Source organism: Maylandia zebra, linkage group LG7 (assembly GCF_041146795.1).
Source record: "Maylandia zebra isolate NMK-2024a linkage group LG7, Mzebra_GT3a, whole genome shotgun sequence".
NCBI classification, from domain to species: domain Eukaryota; kingdom Metazoa; phylum Chordata; class Actinopteri; order Cichliformes; family Cichlidae; genus Maylandia; species Maylandia zebra.
Window position 1 is genome coordinate 52268993 of NC_135173.1, and position 25271 is coordinate 52294263.

At 38.7% G+C, this 25271-nt stretch overlaps 3 protein-coding genes across 5 annotated transcripts; 2 read left to right on the top strand and 1 right to left on the bottom strand.

The window, feature by feature from the left end:
* Positions 1 to 1825: 1825 nt before the first annotated feature.
* On the bottom strand, positions 1826 to 11242 carry miga2 (mitoguardin 2). 2 transcript variants are annotated; one of them, XM_004549798.5, is made up of 16 exons: positions 11103 to 11242; positions 10091 to 10326; positions 9802 to 10012; positions 9572 to 9687; positions 9337 to 9457; positions 8712 to 8839; positions 7847 to 7964; positions 7582 to 7688; positions 7329 to 7432; positions 6850 to 6922; positions 6671 to 6757; positions 6462 to 6560; positions 5693 to 5827; positions 5540 to 5593; positions 5322 to 5438; positions 1826 to 4752 (listed from the first exon to the last, which is right to left on the bottom strand). In XM_004549798.5, exons 2-16 carry the CDS (start codon positions 10184 to 10186, stop codon positions 4552 to 4554), a joined length of 1767 nt encoding a protein of 588 aa, XP_004549855.1. In that variant the 5' UTR covers positions 10187 to 10326; positions 11103 to 11242; the 3' UTR covers positions 1826 to 4551. The 2 variants fall into 2 exon arrangements, with proteins under 2 accessions (XP_004549855.1, XP_012774294.1); XM_012918840.4 differs by having other exon boundaries at positions 10091 to 10262; positions 11103 to 11229.
* Positions 11243 to 11919: 677 nt separating this feature from the next.
* On the top strand, positions 11920 to 16565 carry st6galnac4 (ST6 (alpha-N-acetyl-neuraminyl-2,3-beta-galactosyl-1,3)-N-acetylgalactosaminide alpha-2,6-sialyltransferase 4). Its single transcript, XM_004549799.4, has 5 exons — positions 11920 to 12284; positions 12381 to 12527; positions 13096 to 13505; positions 14438 to 14545; positions 14664 to 16565. Exons 1-5 carry the CDS (start codon positions 12108 to 12110, stop codon positions 14848 to 14850), a joined length of 1029 nt encoding a protein of 342 aa, XP_004549856.1. The 5' UTR covers positions 11920 to 12107; the 3' UTR covers positions 14851 to 16565.
* A 1575-nt stretch (positions 16566 to 18140) lies between these two features.
* On the top strand, positions 18141 to 24404 carry st6galnac6 (ST6 (alpha-N-acetyl-neuraminyl-2,3-beta-galactosyl-1,3)-N-acetylgalactosaminide alpha-2,6-sialyltransferase 6). Of its 2 annotated transcripts, none has more exons than XM_004549801.3 (6): positions 18141 to 18287; positions 18657 to 18748; positions 20315 to 20515; positions 21431 to 21843; positions 21926 to 22033; positions 22114 to 24404. In XM_004549801.3, exons 2-6 carry the CDS (start codon positions 18725 to 18727, stop codon positions 22298 to 22300), a joined length of 933 nt encoding a protein of 310 aa, XP_004549858.1. In that variant the 5' UTR covers positions 18141 to 18287; positions 18657 to 18724; the 3' UTR covers positions 22301 to 24404. The 2 variants fall into 2 exon arrangements, with proteins under 2 accessions (XP_004549858.1, XP_004549857.1); XM_004549800.3 differs by having other exon boundaries at positions 18676 to 18748.
* Positions 24405 to 25271: the final 867 nt, after the last annotated feature.

The window sequence follows — 25271 nt, forward strand, 5'->3', positions numbered from 1 at the left end:
TTTATTGCAATGATACTTCTACTGAGAATTCTAAATCTTGCATCTGGCATATGCACTCTATACAAAAGGGACTAAACCTAACACTGACACTAATAAAAACAAAAGTAAAACTAAACATTGTCAAGCAATGAAAAGTAAAAACTAAACTAAACTGAATTAAAAACCAAAATACAAACCAAAATATAAACTAATTAGTAAATCCAAAACTATAAAACTCTGGCACAACCTGCTTTGTGTTTATTCTTTATAATATCTATGGTTAAATACTATAACTTGGAGCTATACAGTTTGGGGGTTTTTTGTTTGTTTTTTTAGGTATTTTGTACACCTTATTTATATCAAAGACATTATATAAAATAATCAGAACACCTGTATATTATACCACAATTTGCCAGTCAGTTTAACATAATTTAAATAAACTAAATTGCTTATAAAGTTCACACACAAACATCAATACTTCTCTAAAAGAGCTTTAACAATTAGTGATCATATAACCTTTGTCTGGCTGTTGTATTAGCCAAATGTATTTACAAACTCCGCTTGGTGTACCTCACCCATCCACAGGCGTAACTCTCATTTTATACAGGGGAGGGAAACAAATATTGCACAGAGGTTAATATCAAGATCATGGCTTATCTCTTAAAATTAGATGATTCAAATATTATAATTTTATTTTAAATTGGTTGCATGAGTTCATATTGGAAACAGCCTTAACTTTGAATACAAACTTTCAGGCTGTAAGACAAACCTGATCATAAATGCAGTGTAAGGAATTTTTGATTCCCATTTATGTCCTTTTTTTCAAAAATTAAAATGTCTTTCTTTTGGGATAAAAAGTAACAAGTTATCCAGACTTGTTATACAAAGTTATTGTAAGATTTGTGGCTTACTATTGAATCACTACAGAGCTTTTACCTCTTGTGTGCCGCCATCTCTTTCTTATTACTTTAAATAGTTTAAAAGGAGCAGCAAATGATGAAACAAAAACATTTTTGACTTTAAACTATGCCTGTATCCACCCGAGCAGTGCTATAATCGAGCTAAATGTTAGTAGATTTGTAATTTTGTGGTAGGTGCTAGTGTGTTAGCATGCTAGCTAATAATCGCTTGCACGTGAGGCCGATAAAAAAAATAAATAACATCAGTCTTGAAGGTTTTTAAAGGGTGGTAGCACCACGGACGCATATATCATCTTTTGACAAAATAAAGATAAAGTATGTAAGAACTGTACTTTTTAAATTCAGGACTTTTATAGGGGACAGTTACATGATGACAATAATCACCTGAACAATTGGGAATACTGATGATATTTGCCCTCTTTTGATGCTACTACTACTACTACTAATAATAATAATAATGATTTAAAATTCCTGACCAATATTTTAGTCACATTAGATTTTTTTCCTCTTATTATCTACTATGATCATGTACTTCCTTAAAAACCATCCATCCATCCATTCGCTGCCGCTTATCCTTTTCAGGGTCGCGGGGGGCACTGGAGCCTATCCCAGCTGTCATAGGGCGAGAGGCAGGGTACACCCTGGACAGGTCGCCAGTCTGTCGCAGGGCCAACACAAAGGGACAGACAACCATTCACACTCACATTCACTCGCACATTCACACCTAGTGACAATTTGGATTTTCCAATTAACCTATCCCCACAAGCTGCATGTCTTTGGACGGTGGGAGGAAGCCGGAGTACCCGGAGGGAACCCACGCAAAATTAAGCCAGTGTTTTTTGATATACCTATTCTAACAATATTCTTTTAAAACTCTCAATTAGAATGTTTGACTTTTGTGAAGTAAAATAAATAACTCAATATCATTTAACAAAAAAATAACATTTAATATGGAAAATTAAAATCAGATTAGAGTTTCTGCTGTTGATTAACAATAGAAAAGACAAAAGGCATGAGTAGGACACTTGAAACATAGCAGTGACTTTCAAAACAAAACCAATCTTTCTCTATAGTTTGGCCACCTGAAATTCTTGCATCAAATATATGTTAAGAAGACTCCATGCATAATTTTTTTTAAAATTAGAAATTCCTAAATATTGGTAATCTGGGATCTTTAAAACTTACAGCTAAAGGCTAAGCCTGGGTCTACAAGTAGCATTATACACTGATGTATTTCTGAGAAAAAGCAGACCAATCTATGGACACAAGACTAAACAGAAGCATTTTTCCATAACAGCATTTACCTGCATGACAAATAATGGTATAAAAATTACTAGAACAGTTAAAAGGGGAGAATTTGAACAAGATGGACACATAAACAAAACCTAGATAGCAGATTAACAATAATCATATGTATAGTGATCTGGGAAAGATAATTTCTCTACTGTACAACATTTATGTTCTTTATTATCAATAATATGTCAGTTTTTTGATGCAACAAATAAATCAACAGCTATTAAAAAAGGGTTATTGGACATTCTTGGATTTTTCTGCTAAAGTGCAAAATGCTCATCTGTCACAATGAGGAACCAAATGATTTTCTGTAAAAGCTCAATTTACAGTTTTGGTTCATGTTAGACAGAAACACCAAATAACCCTGCAAATACTGAATCAAAATAAAAGAAAATAAAAGCTCTTAATTTAAGAGACTTTGATTTGGATTATCACTGCCACAAGAAATACACTTGTATGGACTCATAAGATAAACTACTGACACTAAAACGGCCCAAAGTATTCAGAGAAATTTTTTTTCCTCCCCTCAGACAACTGTGCTTCTCTGTAAATAAATAATCTTTAAATTCAATTTCATGAAGACGATTTACTTTGTATATATCTGCGTATCAGAAATGCGCCTGTGCAGTAGTGGTGTAATCGATGCGATAATTGCGGAATAAATGCCATTCAATAACAAGTTCACAGTACTTTGGATAGCAAAGCAGACTCAGACGTTATCATCAGTGCACTTATGTGGATGACAGTCCAGCTGTACAATGCCCTGTTCTTCATTACAGATCTTTATAACATCAGAAATATCCTTCCTAAGAATACTAAATGGCAATGTTTCATTTAGAGGTTGTGTCACTGTTTACATATATTTTTTCTAAGCAAGATCTCCACAGGTGTCCACCTTCTTACACAAAAAAAACCCCAAAACAACCCCACAGCGAGCTTTTATCACTGAAAGTATAGATGTAAACAAAAACATAAATGATTCAGTAGGTGTGCTGTTAAGGTGTGATAGTGAGTGAGTGAGCAAACATGCACAGTGCTCGGGCCCCAACACTGGCTCACCTACTTTAAAGCCATTTTTAATGTTAACCAGTGAAACTGCCACGGAAAGACTCTACTGTTCATGTCGTGTGAACAACACAGCGCTACTGGTACCATTAGTAACACGTACTTTCCCTGCTAGGACAAGTGAGTAGTATCCACTTTGTTAAAGGCTTATTTGGTACAACTTGCGACTGGACACTTTTAGACCCAAATGTTTTTAAGCAATTAAACTGGGAGAATGTCTCAGATTCAGACTTTAGAATTAGCAAATACAAATCAAGAGAACTCAAGTCTTACATTGTTTATTGTCTTTAGCGTCTTCTAAACTGTTGTGTTTTATGTAATAGTTTTCAGACAGGTATTTCACATCTCACACTCTTTTGTGTTTGGAGTGTTGTTTTGTTTTGTTTTTTGTTGCCATTTAAATCTGAATATTTGCGTTGTAATTTATAGAAAGTAAACCTTCATAATCCCTTAGCACATGCTTCTTCAAACACTCATGTTTACTGCAACTGTGAACACTGGTGTCAAACATGAGTAACATGCCAGAACCCTACACTATTTCAAGTCTTTTTGCATTCAACAGACTTTCTTGGTTTCACCACATTTTAAGCTCGATTGACCAAAAGTGGAGAAAATAAATAAAGACATTAAAGAGGATTTAAGGACAAGTGTGGAGACAAACCCACCCCATTTTGCATTAACCAGCAGCACTAATAATCAGTTGGCCAAAGTGCTCAAGAACTCTCAGGAAATCTCATCATTTTAAACATTTAAGCTTACTTAATTTAAAATAAAACACAAAATGCTGTTTCCCACACCATGATTCCCCTTAATTCCAGAGGTGATGAAGAGTTCTCTGAAAGCCCTCAATCCATGTGGAGTAAAAGTGTAGCGGGCACAGTTACAGTTTTCATGGGTTGGTAATGCTTCCCGTCAGGCCTGTTTTCAAGAACTCACCCAACAAGGCAAAGACAAGTCCTTGCACGTCTGTCATTACATGACTGCAGTCTGTATTCTCGATGACTACACAGCAGCAACATAAAAGAGGTGGGATCGTTACACTCACTCCTTAGTACAAGGACCAATGACTTTGTAGAACTAGTGAAAGTATGTCCTACTTAAGCCGTCATGTTTAATGAAACACGGATGAATAAATGAATAATGCTGGTTCTCAGTGTATCACAGGAGGATGATTCTTTCCAGTCTTAATATCGACACACTGTTCAGCTGTGACTTCTTGCTGTTCCCAACTCGTCAGCCTCTTTGCTGTTGGCTGGTACAAGGCCCAGTGAAGCTCTTTGTTACCCTACTCCTCCTAGTTGGTCCCTGAAGAGCCCTCTTGGTCACTGGGCAGGGCACCGTTGATCTCAAGAAGGCTATCGATTCCCAGATACCCAAGTAAAATATCACTTCGGCGGTGAGAAAGGTTCAGGATGTCCTCGGCCAAACACTGTGGAGAGGTGAAGCGGACCTTGTCGTGGTCAAACATATCCTTAAGGTACTGCACGATTTGTTGCTGCAGGTGAAAGGAGAGAAAACAAAATGAAAAGATGGTATGATAATGTGTGTGTTGTTAAGCCACGTGAAGACAACTTCATGTGGCTTAGTTAGCTCTGAGCCACATGAATGCAAGTTCCCCCATCATTGTTACTGCAGCTACTACTACTTTGACTGTAAAGGCTCTTGCATGTAATGATGTCTGTGGCTCAGGAGCTGCTACTTAAATCTAAAAAATATTGAAATTAGGTTTGGCACAAACTGTATATAAATGTGCTCTAACAAAGCAGCAGGCAAAGAACCTTTAGAGTTGCATTAAAGGAAATGTAGGTTTAAGAGTTTCACTCTGACTCTTTTCTTCCAACACTGCACTTCTATAAAGTTTTATAACCCAATTAAAGAAAGTATCTCGCAGCATCTTGCATCCTCTGCTGTACATCTCACTATACAATTGTATAAATTATACATTTAGTGTCATGTGCTGTAAGAATTGTAGAGTTGTACATTATGCTAGTGGTTTTCCTGCACAGAGGATAGTGTCTGCTTGCACTGAAATATTTTTAAACCATATACTCTGTATGGCCTCACCTTAAAAATTGTGCACACTTCACTCAGGTGCTGCCGGGGTCCTAAAAAGCCAAAAGCTAAAACTGGGCTTACATGCTCAGATATGGCATAGAAGTGGGAGATAAATCCATCAGGAACCTGGAGAGAGCAGAAGAACAAGCTATCAGAATAAACAAATTTTTTTAGGTTTAAATAAAGCTGTTAAAAAGTATTAATTTCTAAAACTAGTATAAACTCACCATAAGAAGACGCCTTTTGGCTTTTAGGACAGACCAGCAAGCAGTCGCCAAAGCCTGCCAGAAAATTAAAAACTATTATTAGAGAAACCGTTATAAGCATGTTGGTGGAATATGGAGTAAGTGTCTGTGCTGATGCATGTGCATCATATTAACCGTTTCTTTAAAGCTGTCAGAGAGCCAGCGATTCCTCAGCACAGCCACCACAGAGGCAGGAGGACTCTCCAGGTCTTCGAATGCATCCATCAGGATGAAGTCCAACACTATGTCGAAAAAGTTCATACAAACCACCTGCAATGTTCAGGAAATGTGGACCATGAGGAATGGTGAAGGCATTATTTATTTATTTTTAGCAGCAGTAATGTTTTGAACTGCTGTGGCATCAGGCATACCTGACTTGGAACACATAAAGGACTAGATAGTGTTGTGCAACTGTTGTACAAGAAAAAAAACTTCTGTATTTTTTTCTTATCTACTGTGGTGACATGGAGGTTTGTAAGAGTGGGCTCCTGGTCGCTCTGTTTCAGATATACACACACCCAAGCATGTGTGAACATGTCCTATGGATAGTTTGAAGCTATACTACTGATGAACAGCTGGTGGCAGCAATGTGCAACATATTAAAATTATGTACATCTGACTCAAAGAGCTCAAAGAGCTGAGCACACTGTCATGTGTGTTGGTCATGAGTGGGTTATATCTGTCACAGAGAAACTAAAAAAATTAAGCAATCGGTCCCTTTAAATATTTTCACTAAAAAACCAAAAAGCAACAAACAAACAAAAAAAATAAAAAATACAAATGTTAACTGATGTTTGCAATTAATAGCTACTGATTGTATTCACTTGTCACATTCATGCTTACCGTAAACACACATACACTATCACATTGATGTGATGACTTGAATAACAGCATGATTACTCACTCCTCGACCCTCCAGCTCCATCTTAGTGATGGGCCACGTTTCCTCTCTCTGAGTGTACAGCAGCATGTCTTCATAGCTTTCTAGAAAAGCTTTGGGGCTCTGAGATGAAGCAAAAGATCAAATGAGATCAATTAAAATAAATAATTACAGTTCTTTAAAATTGTCCAAAAGGACATTCATAACTGAGGATCCAGTGAGGAGTATTTTACCTTGTTCGCCTTTATCATTAAACCAACAATCATTTGCTTTCCGGTCTCCATGAAAAACGTACGATGGGTTTCATCTAACAATAGGATCTGGAAAAGAAAAGCATCACTGGTTTAATTTCTGTAGTAATTTGGTTTTAAACATGTATATACGTATGAAGTGTGGGTTTGCTGAAACCAACCTGGAATGCTTGCCTCACACAGTGAAGCTTGGCAAGGAAGTCTTGGTCACTATAACATTCAAGTAGTTCAGTCCTGGTAAACACAGAAAGATTTATTTAAGTCAACAAAGGCTCATGCTTCTCTTGGCTGCTGTGTATTGGAGTATAAGATGTTTTGTTTTTTAGCACCACTATTACCTTTTGTTAAAATGTGCATTTTCACATCCAAAAAGTAACACCAGCATTAATTTGGAGTCTAAAAAAAAAATTCACTTTTTGCTCAGTTTTGGTCTCCACCAGTTTAACTGCTAAAGGCTTTTTGATGTTTGACAATTAAACTGCGTTTCTCAGTAGTTTTAGTTGAAAGTCTATGAGGGACCACAGATACAACAGACAGTGACTCATATGGCATTATCTACAGTAATATATACTATTTTTATAAAAGTATTTGTCAGTGCATCTTTAAGTATACAAATAAAAATGCCTCACATAACAGTTACCTCAGGGTCCTATAGGCCACTTTGTCTTCATGGACCAGAGACAGGGCTTCTTCATAAAGGGCTGCTGGCTGATAGACCTCCCCTAGAGACATGGGATCTAACAGCTGCACATAAACACAAATACCTCAGTGCACAGCCTGTATGTGTGTGTACACAGATGAATACACGAGTGAGGGGGAGGTTTTTTGAAGGGTCTGGAGTGTACTGTGTTTTCTGACGGTCGGTCTTTAGAGGGCAGGGGAAAGAAGCTCACCTCCGCAGCCGAAAAGAAGGAGTCATCAGAAGTGACAGTAGTAGCATCGTCCTCTTGCAGTCTATGGAAACTTTCCACTTGAGGCAAGATTAGCGTTCCTTCACTTTCTGCCAAACGAACAACACAAGCTAACTGCCAGAGCCAGACCGGAAGCACACATATATAGCTCTAAGCAGTGACAGAGGCCAAGAGCCAACAGTCGAAATGTATGATCTTTGATTAATAATATTTATATTGTCTGATAGGGTCACACAGAAATTCTTACCAAAGTCTGCCAGCACATTGTCTGCTGGGATACTGCTCCCAAAATCCTCCTGTAGGTGATACGCTCTGTGCAGTAGTGTCTCTAACTTCTCAGCAAACACTTTATTTTGGGCTTCACCCTGTAAAATAAAAATAATAAAGATACCACTTTAATATTATATAATAAATAACCCAAGAATTAGTTTATTTAGTTAAATTAAACTGGCACTGGGCTCTAATCCAGGAGGCAGACTAAGCGAAATTGATCAGCTTTTCTGGAACCGCATCACATTTTATAGTTAAATTTAATCATTTTATTTTATTTTTAATAAATAAAAGTCTTGCAACAGTTTATGACCAGTTCTTTTTTTCTATAATTATTAGGCAGTTGTTTAATGCACTGATGTGTTGCAACAACATCAGGTAAAGTATTTGATTATTTCTGCCTTTTGAGGGATAAAAATGCTTTATAAGATTAACAGGAAATCTCAGCTTTAATGTTCCCCAGTGTAACCATTTATATTCTGACCTCAGCCTTCACTGAAAGATGACAGCTCTCCGGCAGCTATAGCAGAGATGATTTACTGAGTTACTTTTCATAGTGAGAGTTCAGTCACAGTCCCACTGTGCAAGTGGACTCCAATGCATATCTGGTTTGGGAAACGACAAAGCTTATGATAGTTGATAAACTGAAGCCAACGATAGCTTCAGGTGGTTTGGAGTCACTCCCATCTTAGACCCACAGAGTGATTTGAGTGATCTTCAGTGGAAAATATGTTGAGGTTCAGACTTTGAATTTCAGACATTGTATCTTTCAAAATGTTGCTTGACATCATTTAATGACTAGCAATCCCACCACACACTGGTAATAACAGTTTAATAGTTACCGTGGTAACGTCTCCACATGTTGCTCCCTGCAGAGCCAGGCTGTTGTTGCTGGATGTTGAGTGGGGTTGATGGCGAATATTCAGTGCCTGTTCCCACTTTCGCAGAGCCTCATCAAACAGCTCCATGCCTAACAGGAAGCGAAAAATTAGATTCAAATCCCAACGTTGTCTGCAGTTTTGCCCCGTCTTAAATGTAGCACACAACAGTTCAATTCACACATGGGCTCAATCAGATTTTACAGACTAAAACCAGTTGTATGTCGGTCCAATTCATTGAAAGATTTTATTACTCACATAAAGTTCCCCAGTTAATTAAAAGAGAAATTAAAGGCTGCAGTGCATGTGCAAAAACAGTTTTAAGCACATTACTCTTGAGTTGAAAAATAATGGTACTGCACTACAAGTACCAGTGGCACAGAGCTACAGGAACTGGCATTTTTGCATTAAATTGATACGGATTAATATTGGTTGCAATGTAATTATAGATAGCTTGTGCTCTAATGTCAGCATGAAATAGTAAAAAGACCCAAAAAAAAGTGGCTTTACGCTGTTTTTATATTAAACAATAAAAACAACAACAACAACAAACAAAAAAAACAAAACATGAGTTTTAGTGAATACTTACCCATTAAATAGAGATTCTCTGCATTAGCGTCCTCTACCGCCCCTGACTCTTCCACCACAGGCTCTGCCTCCCAAGGTGTGGATGGATTGGCAGACTGATTTGGAGAGCTTGGGACTCGCATCTAAGCCAGAAATGAGCATCCAGACACATATACACCCAAAGATGGTGAAAAAAATAAATAAATAAATAAGTCAAAGATAAAGCAAACATGACAAAAAAAAAGTATGAAACTTACAGATGCCAGGCTGTGTGATGAACTTGAGTGTTTACTGGGAGCCAGGGAGGAAATTCCACTCATCGTATCATTGCTTCGAGTGCTGGGACTCATCATCTGTCGACCAGTAAATGGGGCTGTCCCAAAGGAAAAACATTTCCTCACTGAATGTTTCACAGCAACCACTGCTGAAAGACACTAAACAGCGTCCCCCTCCCCTAAAAAAGAAACATAATATTCTGTCTTCACACCTCTCTTTAATGATGAGGGCCGTCCTGTCTTCATGAGCGACTCTGGTATTCCCACTGTCTTCTGGCCATCCTTTTCTTGTGTTCCCTGCTTCCTCTTTCTTCCTCGCCTTTTTAAATGATGAGCAGTGAGAGCTAGAGCCACACTGCCCAGTGCTGTGGCAAACAGCACCTTCTTCAGGCTAGGTGTAAGCCTCAGCTGGGAAAATATGGACTGACAGCAGAAGAAGCAGTGAGGATACGACCAAACATAGTGTACACTCTGTGTGTGCATTTGTATAAAGGTGTTTACCTGCCCAAATGTGGAATAGAGAAAGACGGGTATCTCTGCTACAGTCATGGCCAAAGCCTGAGCGATGGACATCCCTTCTCCTCGTCTCATTGACATCTCAGGAATTATAATGCCTTCAGGCCACAGCAAAAATTAAGTTTCCCCTCTGGTCTGAGATCAGCCAGCTCAGGACCTGCTGATGAACCATCCGTAATCAACCACTCTCTCATCCAGTGGCTAACTGCAGTCTTGTTGTTCTACAACAGATAGGGCACAAGGTTTGTACCTAAGTGTAGGTGCTTCTAACTGCACAGCCATTATAATACCAGCTATTAGTAGAAACTATTTTCACTGTACCACTCTCCAGACAAAAACTTAACTTGTACAGGTTTATGGTTTGACCTGGAAGGAGAGCAGACTGACACTCTGCCAGCTACTACTTAACCAGTCTGGAGTGTCTGGTATGCAAATAGGCAACAAGCACGCCATTCAACATACTGTACGAGACAAAGCCTAACAAAAGATAGTAGTTGTGGCTTCAACATGAGAAACTGGTTGACTTTCTACGTCTCTGAAGCAAACTAGTGTACATAAAGCACAACTATGTTCCATGCAGACTTAAGTTATTGAAAACAAGGCTGCTAGTTGAAAGAACTTTGACAATATGTTAAAGCGAAAGCTAGCTGTTAGCCAGTCCAGGAAGCAGAAGACAGTAATTTCAACTGACACAAATTATTTTAGAGCTTTCCCCATAAATTCAGCAGCAGGGTTTATGTCTTTCTTTAAAGCTCAAGTCAAGGACAGCTAAATATTAGCACTAGCAAAGATGAAACTATCTTTTTAGATGAGCATATGCTAACGTCAGCTAGCTTATTCGGCTAGCCTTATCTGTCAGTCTGCATCATAGCATCACCAGGTCAAGCTGGCTTCAGAGCAAAGTCTGTGAGCTGACAGCTCACACACTTCAAGGCGGCTTTGTGTGCAGCTTCCCCAGAGGCACAACTAATAACATAATCCCTGCGTAGGTACATACCGTGATCATCCGAGGCTTCAAGGAAGGACATCCCCGTGTCACAGTCAGTGAAAGTCGCACGGTGGATTCTTTTTTTTCCCAAGGCCCTACGTAGTTAACGCAAGAATACCGACGCGGACACGGGCCAGTCGGGTGAGGTGTGAAGACAGTTACCTATTTCTTGACGAATCAGATAAAAGAGTAGGCGGGGCAAAGACTTTTCTAATCCAATCAGATATTAGTTCTTGAAATATCGTCACTCTATCCTGATCAAACAGAGGGGAAATACTGCTAGAAAGTTCAAGGCGGTGTATATACTTTATAATTAAAAACAATGCTAAAGGGACATAAATGGGTTACGTTTATTGAATAATTATATTCTTAATTATATGCTAAAGGCCATAACATTGGAGTCAGGCTACCAGAATAGTATAACGAGAAAAAGTATTGAGACGGCGTAGTTTAACCATCTGAAATAATGTTTATAAATTACTTTCCTTCTATTGTGGGAAAGAAAATTTACGAGGGGTACTGGAACGTCGCATGGACGGCTACTTTAAAGTAACCAAAAGTATTGAGAAGACTGCTTCCGGTTTTGGCATGTTTCTTTCAGAATAAAGGCGTGACTGCCCTCCGCATGTCTAATGTCATTATATGAATTTAAATACTAACAATAAAAACTTATACCATCATTGTTTATATAGTTAAATTCATAGTTATTATAGTTATTGTTATTAAAGTTACAGTTATTTCTGGTAAGTAATGTTTTTTTAATCAAGTTTGTTCCGGTGATAGTTTGTTGCGAAATAGTGGCCCCGGAAGCCGTATTCTGTAAAGACGGGCTACGTTATAATTTACAAGGCGGGTCCTAGGAATTGTTTGTAGGGTACTGTGTCAACAAAGCTGGGGAAGAAACGGGCAGCTTGCAGATTTCGGATGGTAGTTGATGTAAACATGGTGCAAATAAGACTAGAATAATGTGGTCGGCTACGTGATGAAAATGAAAGTAACCGCACAAAGAAACGGATGCTGGAATTTGACAGAGCTGGAAAGGCAATTAAAAATCTTTTGATATGGAACCTTTGTGATCATGAATCGACGGTGGCTGACTGGGCATGTCTCTCTCGAGTCGGCGTGAAAAATGAGTGTCGTCCGGGCCATTGGAAGCAGGGGTTTGCCGAAGGCCTTGATATGAACGTTCTGGTAAGAGTCACTTGCTTATTTAACCCATCCGATCGCTAATAATGTGTGCGGAGCTGCACTACCCTAACATTTCCTACATCTTATCCGCCTGTGCAGATGCTTCGCTGGCTTTGCCTGCTCACCCTGAGCCTCCCTCTGTTGTTTTGGGTTGGACATGTGATGATACGGGACGGCCCATCACCTGCTGCGGCCAGGAAGGGACTCGAGGGCTACAAGAGGATCAAGCCCGACAGAATGGACCAGGTGAGACACGAGGAGGGTAGGATTACACAAAAAAAAGCTTACAGAGGTCTGGTTCCCTTAGTTCATGGTGACCGTGAAAACTGATAGCCACTCATATTAATTATACAGTGCATTTCTTAACCTAAATAACAAAGGCATGCAACTGTCAGTCTGTCAGTCTCTGTTGATTGTATTTGTGTGTGTTAGGGTGAAAACCATTACTACAGATCTGTAGTATTTCTGTCAGACTGTGAATACATTTGCATCTCAACAAGACAAAAAGCTAGAGCGTACCACAAAAGAACACAGGAGTGGCTTTGGAAAAAGTCTGTGAAAGTCCTGAGTTGCACATCCAGAGTCTACAGCTGAACCCAGTAAATAATATAATCAATTCCGATTGTTCCCAGCAAGACATACTTGACCTAAAATTCTGATTTCGTCTATTTTAATTAGCCCAACACAAAACATTATGAAAGCACATTCTGTAATTACAATGGAATAACAGCTGAGCTATAACCATCCAATTACTGATTTATGTGCACAAACCACAGCCTAAAAAATTCTCATCTTTCCCCTTTTCTCTCCACAGATACTGGACATCAACTGTAGTCAGTGTGCCTTGGTCTCCAGCTCAGGTCAGATGCTTGGAGTTGGCGCCGGAGAGGAGATAGACAAAATCGGGTGTGTGATCCGGATGAATAACGCGCCCACTAAGGGGTTTGAGAAAGACGTTGGGAGGCGCACCACCGTTCGTGTTGTGTCTCACACCAGCGTTCCCCTGCTGGTAAAAAATGAGCAGTATTATTTCCAGCAGTCAGCAGAGACCACATATGTGTTTTGGGGTCCTGAAAGGAACATGAGGCAAGATGGCAAAGGACACATCTTCAATGCCCTCCTGAAAATGGCAAAAAAATATCCAAATGTCCGAATGTATGCTGTGACGAAAGACAAGATTGAGTACTGTGACGGGGTGTTTCAGAACGAAACGGGAAAAAACAGGTACGGTAGGAGTTTAACTCGTAAGTTGTACAAATAGAAAGTGTAGCCATTTACACACTGTATAACTTTGTTCTCTAATTCAAAATATTAAAGGTGAAAATATAATTTACCCATTTCAGCCTTAAATCAACTCAGTTAAATCTTGATACCTTACTTTAAAGGAAGTTATTGTGAATTCTTGTGTTCAAAGTTTAAGTTTTTCTTAAATGAATTACAGTTAGAATGTGAGGAAATAACTGCTATAACCTGAAATCCAAAAATGTGAGCGTCAAAGAGATATCAATTGAAGCTGCGCTTGGGCTGGGCTCTATGTAATACCATGTTTTTACCACAAGGGGGTGAAGCTACTCAGTGTTCCCATTGTTTAATCAGGTCAGTCATTTACTGAGGACGTTCTTTACACAATGACAGCCTGGCTAATGGCAAAACCTCTTGAGGAAATGAGGGTCTCTAAAAAGAAATACAGTGGAGGAAATAAAAATAAGTAATCCAGTCTGGGATTTGTGTAAACATGGTGACCAACTACACAAAACATCTTACCGCTGTGTTTGCCAACAAGGGTTTCTCCACCAAGTACTAATTCATGTTTTGCTTAGTGATCAAATACAGTTCACTCCATAACATGCAAATCAATTTCTAACTTTAATGTTATGTGTTTTTCTTTCTGGATTTGTGGTTGATATTCTGTCTCTCTCCATCAAAATGAAACTACCATAAAAATAGAGGCTGTTCTCTTTCATTTGGAAAATGAGCAAACCTACAAATTCTACAGGAAATTAAATAATTACATACCCTCTTCTGTACAGTGTATGATACAGTTATGATCTAATGTGTAGATTATGACTGGTGGCAGTTGTAGGATTTATTTTTGAATTTGTAAGAATTTGCAAAACTTTTTTTGGAAGAACAAATATTCTGTGTTTCTCACTCAGAATGAAAACTGGGGCGTTTCTCAGCACTGGATTCTTCACAATGATTCTGGCCATAGAAATGTGCGACAGCATCCATGTTTATGGAATGATTGATGACGGCTACTGCAGGTGAGATTATGATCCATAATCAAGCTCCATCTTTTTTTTCTATGTGTGTATATATTCTATGTACATACAGTGGCTTATTACTATCTTTAGTGACCTACTGTTTCCCTCCTGTCAACAGCCGAGCCAATCACAGTGTTGTTCCCTACCATTATTATGAACAAAACAGAATCAATGAGTGCAAGATGTACAAGGTCCATGAGCACACCCAACGTGGAGGCCATCGCTTCATCACTGAGAAAGCCATCTATGCCAAATGGGCAGCACGCCACAGGATAGAGTTTAAACACCCCTCCTGGAGCCTCTGAAGAATGAGATTAAGCTTTACTGGTAACAAATGATAATGGCCCCTCGGTATTGCAGAGATCAGTAGGACTACAAGAAAAAAACATATTAAAACACAACACCATAAATTAAAACCTGTCAATACCAAAGCTGCTTTTAGATTCTTTATAACTGTGCCTTGACTTTTGCTCTTTTCTGCACAGTTTTTTTTACTTCATGCTTCAATCTGGCCTGTGTAATATAAAGCTGCAATTATATACATTTCATTTGAGACAGAAAGTGCATTATAATTATATACACAGACTGTATATAAAAGATATACCTAGCTAAAAAAAGCTAATGTTCTTTAAAGGTGCTTCATTTCAAATGGCCAGCAGGGGGCGACCCATCTGGTTTCATCTGGTTTAATAGAAGTCTACACGAAAACAGCCCTTCAACCCTTGTTATGAGTTTGTGGTCTCAGTTTCAGGTTTTACTGAATATAACATGTTGATTTTATAAATTATATCCCTCAGAGTCAAAACAGACAGTAATTAGATTAAGCTTTACTTTGTGGTGGACGCTGTCCCTCAATTTCTCATTAAGAACCTCACTAACCAATGGGTGTCATGATGACTATGCCATCATGGCCATCTTTTATATACAGCCTATAGTTATGTAGGGTCACAATTAGGTTAATGCTGCTTTTGAATCGATAACAAATTGTCAGAAAATAACTAGCACTTACTTTACCATCACAGAAATCTAAACACGCATAAGATAGTGGCATTTTAGCATTTTTGTATGAAAGATAACTTATTATAAGAAAGTCAACCACCAGAAAATCCAGCTGATTAGAACAAATAATGACTAATCCCTTCAGCACTTCTGTTATTGTTTTACACGCTCTTGGTCCATGATCGTGATCAAAAGATGACAATGCCGATTCAGCATTAAAGCACAGTTGAGGTAATAGTGTATTTATGGCCCCGGGACATTTTAAAAGGAAAGCTGTTTTCAGACAAGCCTTTGTGTTGCATTTCATTTGAACTTTTTCAACAAATAAGCATATTTGAGCAACTTGAAGTTGGTGTTTATTTCTGTAAAAACCTCTTGCTGTTATGCTGTAAGCTCTCTACTGAAAGCTTTATGCTTGCATTTGTTGCTAACACAGTAACTGTAACAATATGGGCGAGTTACAGTGTTAAAATGCTCGAAGTGGCAACATTTCATTGAATGTGCATTAACGTGTTCAGGTCTTTCTGTGGTGCCGTTGAACTCGTGATTCTGCAGTTTGCTGTTTTCACATCTGCTTTGGTGGCCACATACTCGCTCACACTCACGGAAACTGAAAAAACCCTTTAGGGTGTGTGACAAAATGTTACATTTGAATGAACAATTGTGAGCAAAGGAAGACTCATTGTCTTGTTTTAATACTAAATTTCATCTTTAAAGTTTTTTACCATTTATATTTTGCTGCCTGTTACTATTAAAAACATAGCACCGCCTTTTCAGTTGCATAATGCTTATTTGGTGGCTTATTACAGAGACTGCATCAGTATTTGCACTAGTGAGGAAGCGTTTTACTGTGATGTGTACTTCAGACATGAAGTGTTTAAATTTACTTGTGTTTTAGCAGCCAAAGTCCATGTATATGGTAAAAGGAAGAAAAAAAAACAACCTTTGAAGGCACAAACTTGAATGTAAACACTCATCACTGTAAGATAAGTGTTATCATGAATAAACCTGCTAAAGAACACTTTCTGTTTGTATGTGCGAGTTTGGATTTCAGAGTCTTGTTTACTTGAATATGTGCATCTGAATTCAGTTCAGTGCTTTGGACATTCTTTGTCTACCCTCGGTGCTTTCACCAATATCCGATTAGTCAGTGTGCGGATGTGAAAGATGATTGGCTCACTTCTGTTAGCTTTTGTTATTTTAAAATTGTATAAAATACCTCCATTTTGTTAATACAGGATTAAATAAAACATTACTTTTAAAGGGAGGATAAAGTGCATAAATCCAAATGTGTTACTCATAGACTGCATGTCCTAAGTATATACTGTTGTTGTTTAAGTTTCCAGTATAACATAGCATAGGGATTGTGGGGAACAGAAAATGTTTCAAAGAGGAGCCTTCTGTGTTAAACTGAAACTAAACTAAAGAAATGAAAAGTGAGGAAAGTGAGACTCTTCACTTGTGCCGAACTTTGTCACAGATTCAAAATTAGCTTAATAATCAGCACAAGACTAGTTAGCAGAAGGCAAAGGCCATTTAGTATTTCTCTCAGAGGGCAGTTGTGTCTGGCTGGAAATCAACTAATTTCGTGTCTAAATTTGTGTCACTTCATGCCATTATGCTCCCCCCAGAATTGAAAAAGTTATGAAGATTCATATAAAAAAAAAAAAAAAAAAACCCCAAAAAGAAACGCTAAACAAATTTGACACTCCACATAGATCACTTACCCATGAATCTCAATTTATAGTTTATTTTATGTTATTGTTATTTTGTCTTGGATTTGTGTTTTCAATTCATTTTACTTCATTAGTTCCCAGAGTAGAAGTAGTTATTTCAGTTCAGTTTTTATTTATAAAGAATTTACTTTTAGTTTGGCTTTCATTAGTTTAATTTGTTAATTATTATTATTATAAGGCCTTTTGTTAGAAGTAAGATTTGGAAAATTTGGGACAGATATTACAATACATCTCATTACACTGCAAAGGCAGATGACTCACAATTATGCAGACATCCCAGGTCTGAATAAACACATGCAGCAAAGCTTCAGGTAGGTTTCAGTGACAAATCTGATCTGAATCAGTGTTGTAGTGGGTGGACTCAGATTGTCTGTTTCAGAGGTGGGATTCCTCCTGTGTCTAGGTGGCCTCACTCACCTAGAGGCTGTCAGCAGTTACTCATCTCTGTACTATTGTCTGTTTTTTAAGGCTGAAGAACTCCCTCAGTTGATGTGAGATTGTTGTTTGCCTTTATTTAAAGCTCTGTGCTGTTGTGCCTCAGTTTAGATGCTTCCTTACCTGATTTCAGTTTCAAAATGTTTAACACATTAGTTTTAGATAATACTGGCAACCTGGGTTGTGTTCTCTACTTTCCTGTTAATCAACTGTCTTCACAAAGCTTTATGTAGACTTTGTGCAATGCATATTATCTGTTACTTAATTTATGGAATATGGAGCAGCATTTAAAAGACTAAAACTTGGTGAAACTAAAATGAACTGAAAACAATAACAGAAACAGACATAAAATAAAACCTGATTACAAAGGACATATCTGTGACGATGTCAGGCTACATCCTGGAAACTACCGTAGCAACGTTTGTTTATGAGCTCCGGAGTCCGCAGCTGTGCTTACTGCTCTGCAGGCACACAGAGAGGACGGGGGCAATGACGTCAGAAAGTGGTGCAGGAAGATAGGCACGAGAGAAACGAGGGAGAGCGTTAACGGAGGCTAAACAGACCATGAAAAGGTAAAAAACCCGGACCATTACGGGCCCCCGTTAACCCATTATCACCCGTCAACTTCATTGATATGCTAGCACCGTTAGCCGGACGCTGCTCTTAAGAATAACCAGTAAAGAAAAGCGTAACCCCGCGGAAAGCGGCCGGTTGCGCATTTAAGATGGTGTTTTTGTATCAAAATGTGTAATATTTGGCTTTAACATTTGTCAGGTGTACCTAGCAGCTGTATGACGGCTGCTAGGTACACCAGCACATAGCCTGTAAATACTTATGTGTCTAAACATGCTATTAGACTAATTACAGCTAACTAGATAATATCACTACGAGTGGCGCCATTTAAATGAAGTGGGATGAATTTGTGTGCATGTCTGTTTTAGTCTACCTTTTCCTGTTTAGGTATGATGACAGACAATTACAGTCCGTGTGCTGGGACTGATCAGGAAGCATGGGGCTCAGGCTGGGTGGCAAGGTAAGACCTTTAGAGGTTGTGGTGGCACCATACCTCTTGCCCTTAGTATCTTTGTTAGTACTGTTAAAAAGTGCAGGCACTTGTTGTGACTTTCGACTGATGGCTAGAAGGTTGCTGGTCATCAAGAGCATTTCTGTCCCTGGCACTTTTTGGCACAAAGACCTGAGAGATGCATATGGAGCTTCAGTTGACGGGAAACCATGAGCGGCGGCAGCAGGGGTGGGAAACTTCCAGGCCTCAAGGGCCAGTGTCCTGCAGGTTTTAGATGTGTCCAACACAGCTGATTTAAATGGCTAAATTACCTCCTCAACATGTCTTGAGGTTGTCCAGAGGCCTGGTAATGATCTAATCATTTGATTCAGGTGTGTTGACACAGGGTGGTATCTAAAACCTGCAGGGCCCTTGAGGCCTGGAGTTGCCCACCCCTTTTCTACAGCCATCTGTGTAACACAGTGGTGGTTCTGTCATGGTTTGGGGCTGTTTTTCAGCCAGTGGAGTTTGGGATTTTAACAAAATTGATAAAAACTGATTAGTAATACAGAAAACTACGATCAGAGTGTGTTCGACGAAGCAGTACTATTTGGAAAGCATTTGATTGACTGTGGCTTCATTTTTATTAACATGACAATGATCCCAATCACATTGACAGTGTAGTAAAAGCATACCTGGATAGAAAGAGAAAAAAAACCTCATAAGTGGTCAGTGGTATGTCACTCTGGGAGATGTGACATATGATAATGCTGCAATGATCAGCCGGTCGATCAGCCTGTCAGCCAGCAGCTTTATGATGATGATGCTGCAGCAGCTGGTGCTAAAAAGCAGGCACTTGTGGCTGTATGTGTTTTTCTTATCTAATATCTTTGTTTATATTAGTAAAAAGGATGTAGTCAACAGGATTTACGAAAGGGTTATACATGAAGCAAAGAGATGACCTGCTTTGGTAGTGCCTAAAGAGTTGAGAGGCATGCCTCAAGATGTTTGACATATTATAGTTCAGCAAGTGATTTCCGCCAGTTTTAATATTGGCGGCCATTTTTTGGGAAACAACCACTTTCTTGGCATGTCACAGGCTGCTATTTTCATGCTGTCAGTCAGCTGCATCATGCAGACACTCAGTGGTCAGCCGGTGGTGAGTGGCTCAGACAGTGAGCATGTGCGTTTTGAGGGTTAGCCTCATTAGCTGCTGCCTCTCCATTAACAGTTTGTTTGTACACAGGAAACAACTTTATGTCAGCTTTTGTCTCACTCTGCATGTATGTAAGTATGCCAGATGGGGCCACTAAAACATCTTTTTGTTACACTGTGTATGATTTAGGCCTACACTAAGTCACTCATAGCAAGAATCAGGGCCAGTTAGAGCTTGCCTTTTTGTGTATTAAAATCTAAAATAACGTGGTTGTGTGCAGTTTCACTTTTTTTTAAAACATTTAATTTTGCTGCTGCATTCTCACACACTGTGGTTTTCATGGTCCTTTCTTAATCCAATAAAAAGTAAAAGTATTGCCTCTAGTTTCCATGTTAGTAAATGTTTTTCTGTATATTGCACCATTGTGTTTTACTCTGCAGGGACAACAGAGCCACAAGATGGTGATCTTTGCTGCCATCCTCATCCTGATGACGCTCTTCATCCTGTACAGCTCCAACAATAACAGCAGCATCGATGCTGTCTACGCTTCTTTCCATGTGGCTACCAACCATGCCACCAAGACCACAGACCTGAGGAAATGGACAGGAAAAGACGGCTATGTGCCAGTTTATGGGAACAAAGTAGGTTGTGCACAAACACTCAAAGTTAAAGCTGGAACTATAAGTGAACTTTGAACCAGAAATCAATATAGAGTCAGTTTCCCGATTGGTAATGCGAGTGAAATTAATTTAGTTTTAGAGACTGACTGCAACACTCATTTGGATATATAATCTTGTGTTTTATTCTAAATACCTGTGAAGGTATGGAGACAAAATGGAGTGCATCAAATGCTGCTGAAGTAATTTACTAATATGTATTTTGGAAGAAGCTGTAACAGGATGTCATTAAACTGGGCCCAGCTCAGGCTGTCCTGTGAACGCTATATCCAAGTTGAGTTTTATCTGTGCATAGGGGTGGCTTCCTGAACCAGCCAATAGTAAAGAAAAAATGTTGCTTTTTTCCTCTTCAGGAAAAAACTGCATTGACTGGGATGTCAACCCAATCTGAAGTTAGAGACTTGGGATAAGGTGCACTGCCTCCAAATTGTCCCACTGCCAACCGTTATAATGTGATCAGAGCTAAAAACACCCGGAAACTCCCTGAAAGAAACCCTTATTGTTTTTTTCTTATACTGCATGTCAATAAAGTTTATTATTTTAATCAGGTAGCGAGAATCTGATATAGTGATAACCCTGCCTAACACACTGGGCTGTAGTTGTTAAGACTGGGCAGATACATGGACGTTATCATAGACTATGTGTGGCTAAACCCACACACATTTGCATGACCCGTGTTGCTGAAAACGTCTATATTAACTTATTATCATTGTTATGAGCATTGTCAGCTGGATTTAGCATTTAGTTTTAGTGTTTTTAGGTTTTTTAAAAATTAAATCAGCACTTAAACTGGTAAAATATAGACACCACACCACTGTTGCGGACAGCTATTGTTTTAATATGTTATCTTAAAAAGCTCCATCTTGTGCTTCTTTTCAGAGTATGACCATGCACTGTCATGAGTGTGCACTGGTGACGAGCTCCAGCCACGTCTTGGGTAGTCGAGCGGGAGACGAGATTGACCGCACCGAGTGTGTGATCCGCATGAACGACGCCCCTACGACGGGGTATGAATCTGACGTCGGGAACCGGACCACTCTGAGGGTCGTAGCCCACTCCAGTGTTTTCAGGGTGGTCCGGAGACCTAATGAATTCCTACGACATACAGACAGCCACCCAGTGATCATTTTCTGGGGACCCCCAAACAAGATTGGGAAAGATGCCAAAGGAACCCTGTACAGATTGATCCAGAGAGTCAGCATGACCTACAGAGACTTCTCTTGTTTCACTGTCACACCGAGCAAAATGCGCAGATTTGACAGCCTGTTCCAAAGAGAGACAGGACGTGACCGGTGAGTGTTAAGGGTGGTTATAAAATGTTTTGATAAATGTAACCAAATGCTGTTTTCCTATATGTTTATTTTTTCTTCTCAGACAAAAATCTCACTCGTGGTTGAGCACAGGTTGGTTCACAATGGTCATAGCCATTGAAATATGTGATAATATCAAAGTATATGGGATGGTTCCACCCAATCACTGTGGGTAAGTATAACATTTGACTTCAACCCATTACAGGGAATTTAAACCAGTTAACCAATAAAGAAATCAATTTGTTTTTCCAGAAGAAAATCTGGATCCAAGAAGATGCCATACCACTACTACAAGCCCAGGGGCGGTGATGAATGTGTAACATACATCCAGCACGAGAGCAGCCGAAGAGGAAACCACCATCGCTTTATTACAGAGAAACAGGTGTTTGCACGCTGGGGAAAGCAGTACAACATCAGCTTCACTCATCCCAAATGGTAAAAAGCACTTTTCTGAAGACTTTTCTCTGGAGTTAACAGGTGCACAAATGAGCTTTATCGGTTTGATTTCATTGGAACTTCCCCCCGGATGAGACCTCTTTAAAAAAACAAAAAAAAAACAGACTAAGTATGAATGATGGATATTTTCAGAAACCGATGAAAAGCCTAATATTGGACCACATCTCGGAATAGAGGCATGGGATTTTTTTATTTTTTTTTATTATTATTGTTTTGTTTTGTTTTTTACAAAAGCTCAGTTTCAAGCCTTTTTCCCGAAACCTGGTGTATATTCCACACTGACTTGTGTCTTTTGTAAATAGAAAATGAATTTACAAAGATTTTTTACATGTTTATTTTTTTTGTTAAATATTGAAAAATGCAGTTTCTCATGTTGAAAGGGGATCAGCAATCATGTCTAATCAACTATAACTAAGTGGCCTATAAAGTACTCTTTATAGCTATAGTTTTCTGTTTCATACACAGGAATCGTATTCTGCCATCACTGCAGCCATAGCCAGTATATCCCTAATCCAGTGTACAAATAATCTATATTATAATCTATATTGGGGCCTTATGATACAGTGTAAGAGCACAAGTTCAAGAAACCATTGACAATACATTGTCAGTATCTTAGCTGGATGAATCCAATTTGTCTACATACAGTACACTTTTCAGCTCTTGACACAAAGCATCCTAACAGTAGCTTAGTAAGTCTGAATTCGGCACTTTGTATGTAAATAATAAGACAATCTGACCTAAGATTTAGTGTCAATTAAAATAACTATAATATAGTGTTTATGCTCCTTAGAAATAAGAGTACCACCAAATATTAATTTAACAATATTTCACTGCTCTCGAGTCAACTCTGACAGAAAAAGAAATGCTACTTTTGTGGACATAATCAGACCTCTTAAATCACATGGGAACCCAATTTATTATGGGAAGACCTTTTTAGTTATAGGTACTAACTGTGCGCTGACTTTCAAACAAAGATGCAGAAGGTTAATTTCCAAAAATGACCAATATTCTGAGACCAGGGCATATTAGAGGGTCAAAAATAAGGGAGCTACTTATGTACAGTGTAAAATTCACACGTTTCCTCTCTGAAAGGAGCAATATGTTTTCTACAGTATAGTGCCAGTTGAAGATTACTAGTGAACTGTCTGCCTGAATCTGACCTTAAACCGTTTCACCTCAGTGGTGTTGTGGTGCATGTGGCTGTAATTCAGATCGTGCTCTTGCTGTGAAATCTCAGTTTGAAGCAGAGAGGCTTCCTAAATGGTGACAAGAATTTTGCAATTATCTTTAAGAATTTGAACTGTCATCACTGTGCATGAAATGCGATTTTTAAGGTCCAGAAGCCTGAGCCTTTTTTCTTTTAAAATTAGTAAAAAATAAATAAATTTTTATAGAATATGAAGATACACAAATTGTACTGACTGCTGACAACTAGGTTGCCTGCTATATATACTGAGATAACAGCCTGAAGTAGATTTATACAACCCAGATTTTCAGGCGTTCAATAACCACAGTTTTAGGCATATCAGAATGTGTATATAACAGAATGCAGTACAACAATGTCAAGTGTTGCTTCAACAGCTATAACCAACATGACTGAATTAATGCAGGATTACGATAAATGCGAAGATGTACCAAAAAACTTTAGTCAGTTTAAGTTTGGAACCTGAGACAGTGACATTCAAAACACATACAAAAAGTTTGAGAGCTGAAAGGTCTTGTAATCTTACAAGAAAAGCTTCCAGCTTGAAGAAAGGCAGCAACATGTTTTGGGTTTTTTGTAAATGCAAATGTATGTTTAACTGACTGGTTTAGAAACTCAGACTCAGAGGGACATTCATTTGTCCATTCTGCTCTCCACGTGTGTGTTTTCTTTTGTTTGTTTGTTTGTTTCTTTAATGAAAAAACAAACGTTTAAGTGCCAGTTCAAGCATGTGAATTGTTTTTGTGTTTTAATAAACATTTGTTGCCATTTAGAAATGAATGGAGACTAGGTTACATCATTAACAGATACGTTATTGACTTCCTGCAGGAGATAATGCAAAAAATCCCAGTTATGGATAATAAACAACATGTGTTAAATGCCATTTGTATGATTTGTCTGCTAATATTTGACTGACTATTTAATGAACCACTGGTGTTGTGCTGGTTAAATATCCACTGTTAGCTTACCACAGTTAGCTCCTTCATATTGTTAATTTGTTAAAATTAAGTTGCAACTTTAAAGTTACAGTGTGTTAAATCTCATCACTGGATGTCAGTAGATTGCAGTCAGGGGAGTACAAAAATGGAACTAGGTTAAGTTCAAGTGCATAAACCTAGCTAAGAGTACCAGCAAATCTGTGGCCAAAGACAAAGAACAAGCACCTCTGGCCATCGTTCATCTTTTGTGACTGTAAGCTGTCAGTCTGATGTCTACCTCGGGTGTAAATGGTAAATGGCCTGCATTTGTATAGCGCTTTTCTAGTCCTTAAGGACCCCAAAGCGCTTTACACTACATTCAGTCATTCACACATTCACACACTGGTGATGGCAAGCTACATTGTAGCCACAGCTGCCCTGGGGCGCACTGACAGAGGCGAGGCTGCCGGACACTGGCGCCACCGGGCCCTCTGACCACCAGTGTCAATATCTATTTACTCCAGAGGAAGCTATAAAACTTTGTGAAAGGACTCCATGAGCCGTGAAGCTGACTTCTGTCCAATGACAGTGATAATGAGGTGAGTTGTTGGGGATATCCTGAAATTTTCTGTGCATTATTTTTTTGTCATTGTTAGCTGCTGTTAGCCATATTTTCTTTGAAATGGCTCTAACATTTTTGTTGGAAACTTGGGATACTTGGAGGAGAATGTAATCAAACTGTTTGTCAGAGGGAAAGTGTGATTTTTCTGTCTTTTAGACACTCAAGCCTGACATCAGCAGGCATAATCTTAGCTCCTGACCAGCTGTTGTTT

What these genes read in the sequence shown, in the direction of transcription:
- st6galnac6 (XM_004549801.3), top strand. Translation starts at nt 18,725, where the DNA reads ATGGGGCTCAGGCTGGGTGGCAAG. An exon ending in TGCCAGTTTATGGGAACAAA is followed by an intron (nt 20,516 to 21,430) that starts GTAGGTTGTGCA and finishes GCTTCTTTTCAG; the next exon opens with AGTATGACCATGCACTGTCA. An exon ending in AGAGAGACAGGACGTGACCG is followed by an intron (nt 21,844 to 21,925) that starts GTGAGTGTTAAG and finishes TTTTCTTCTCAG; the next exon opens with ACAAAAATCTCACTCGTGGT.
- st6galnac4 (XM_004549799.4), top strand. Translation starts at nt 12,108, where the DNA reads ATGCTGGAATTTGACAGAGCTGGAAAGGCAATTAAAAATCTTTTGATA. An exon ending in AGCCCGACAGAATGGACCAG is followed by an intron (nt 12,528 to 13,095) that starts GTGAGACACGAG and finishes TTCTCTCCACAG; the next exon opens with ATACTGGACATCAACTGTAG. An exon ending in ATTGATGACGGCTACTGCAG is followed by an intron (nt 14,546 to 14,663) that starts GTGAGATTATGA and finishes TCCTGTCAACAG; the next exon opens with CCGAGCCAATCACAGTGTTG.
- miga2 (XM_004549798.5), bottom strand. Translation starts at nt 10,186, where the DNA reads ATGTCAATGAGACGAGGAGAAGGGATGTCCATCGCTCAGGCTTTGGCC. An exon ending in GCCCTCATCATTAAAGAGAG is followed by an intron (nt 9,688 to 9,801) that starts GTGTGAAGACAG and finishes CCTTTGGGACAG; the next exon opens with CCCCATTTACTGGTCGACAG. An exon ending in GTGTGAGGCAAGCATTCCAG is followed by an intron (nt 6,758 to 6,849) that starts GTTGGTTTCAGC and finishes TTTCTTTTCCAG; the next exon opens with ATCCTATTGTTAGATGAAAC.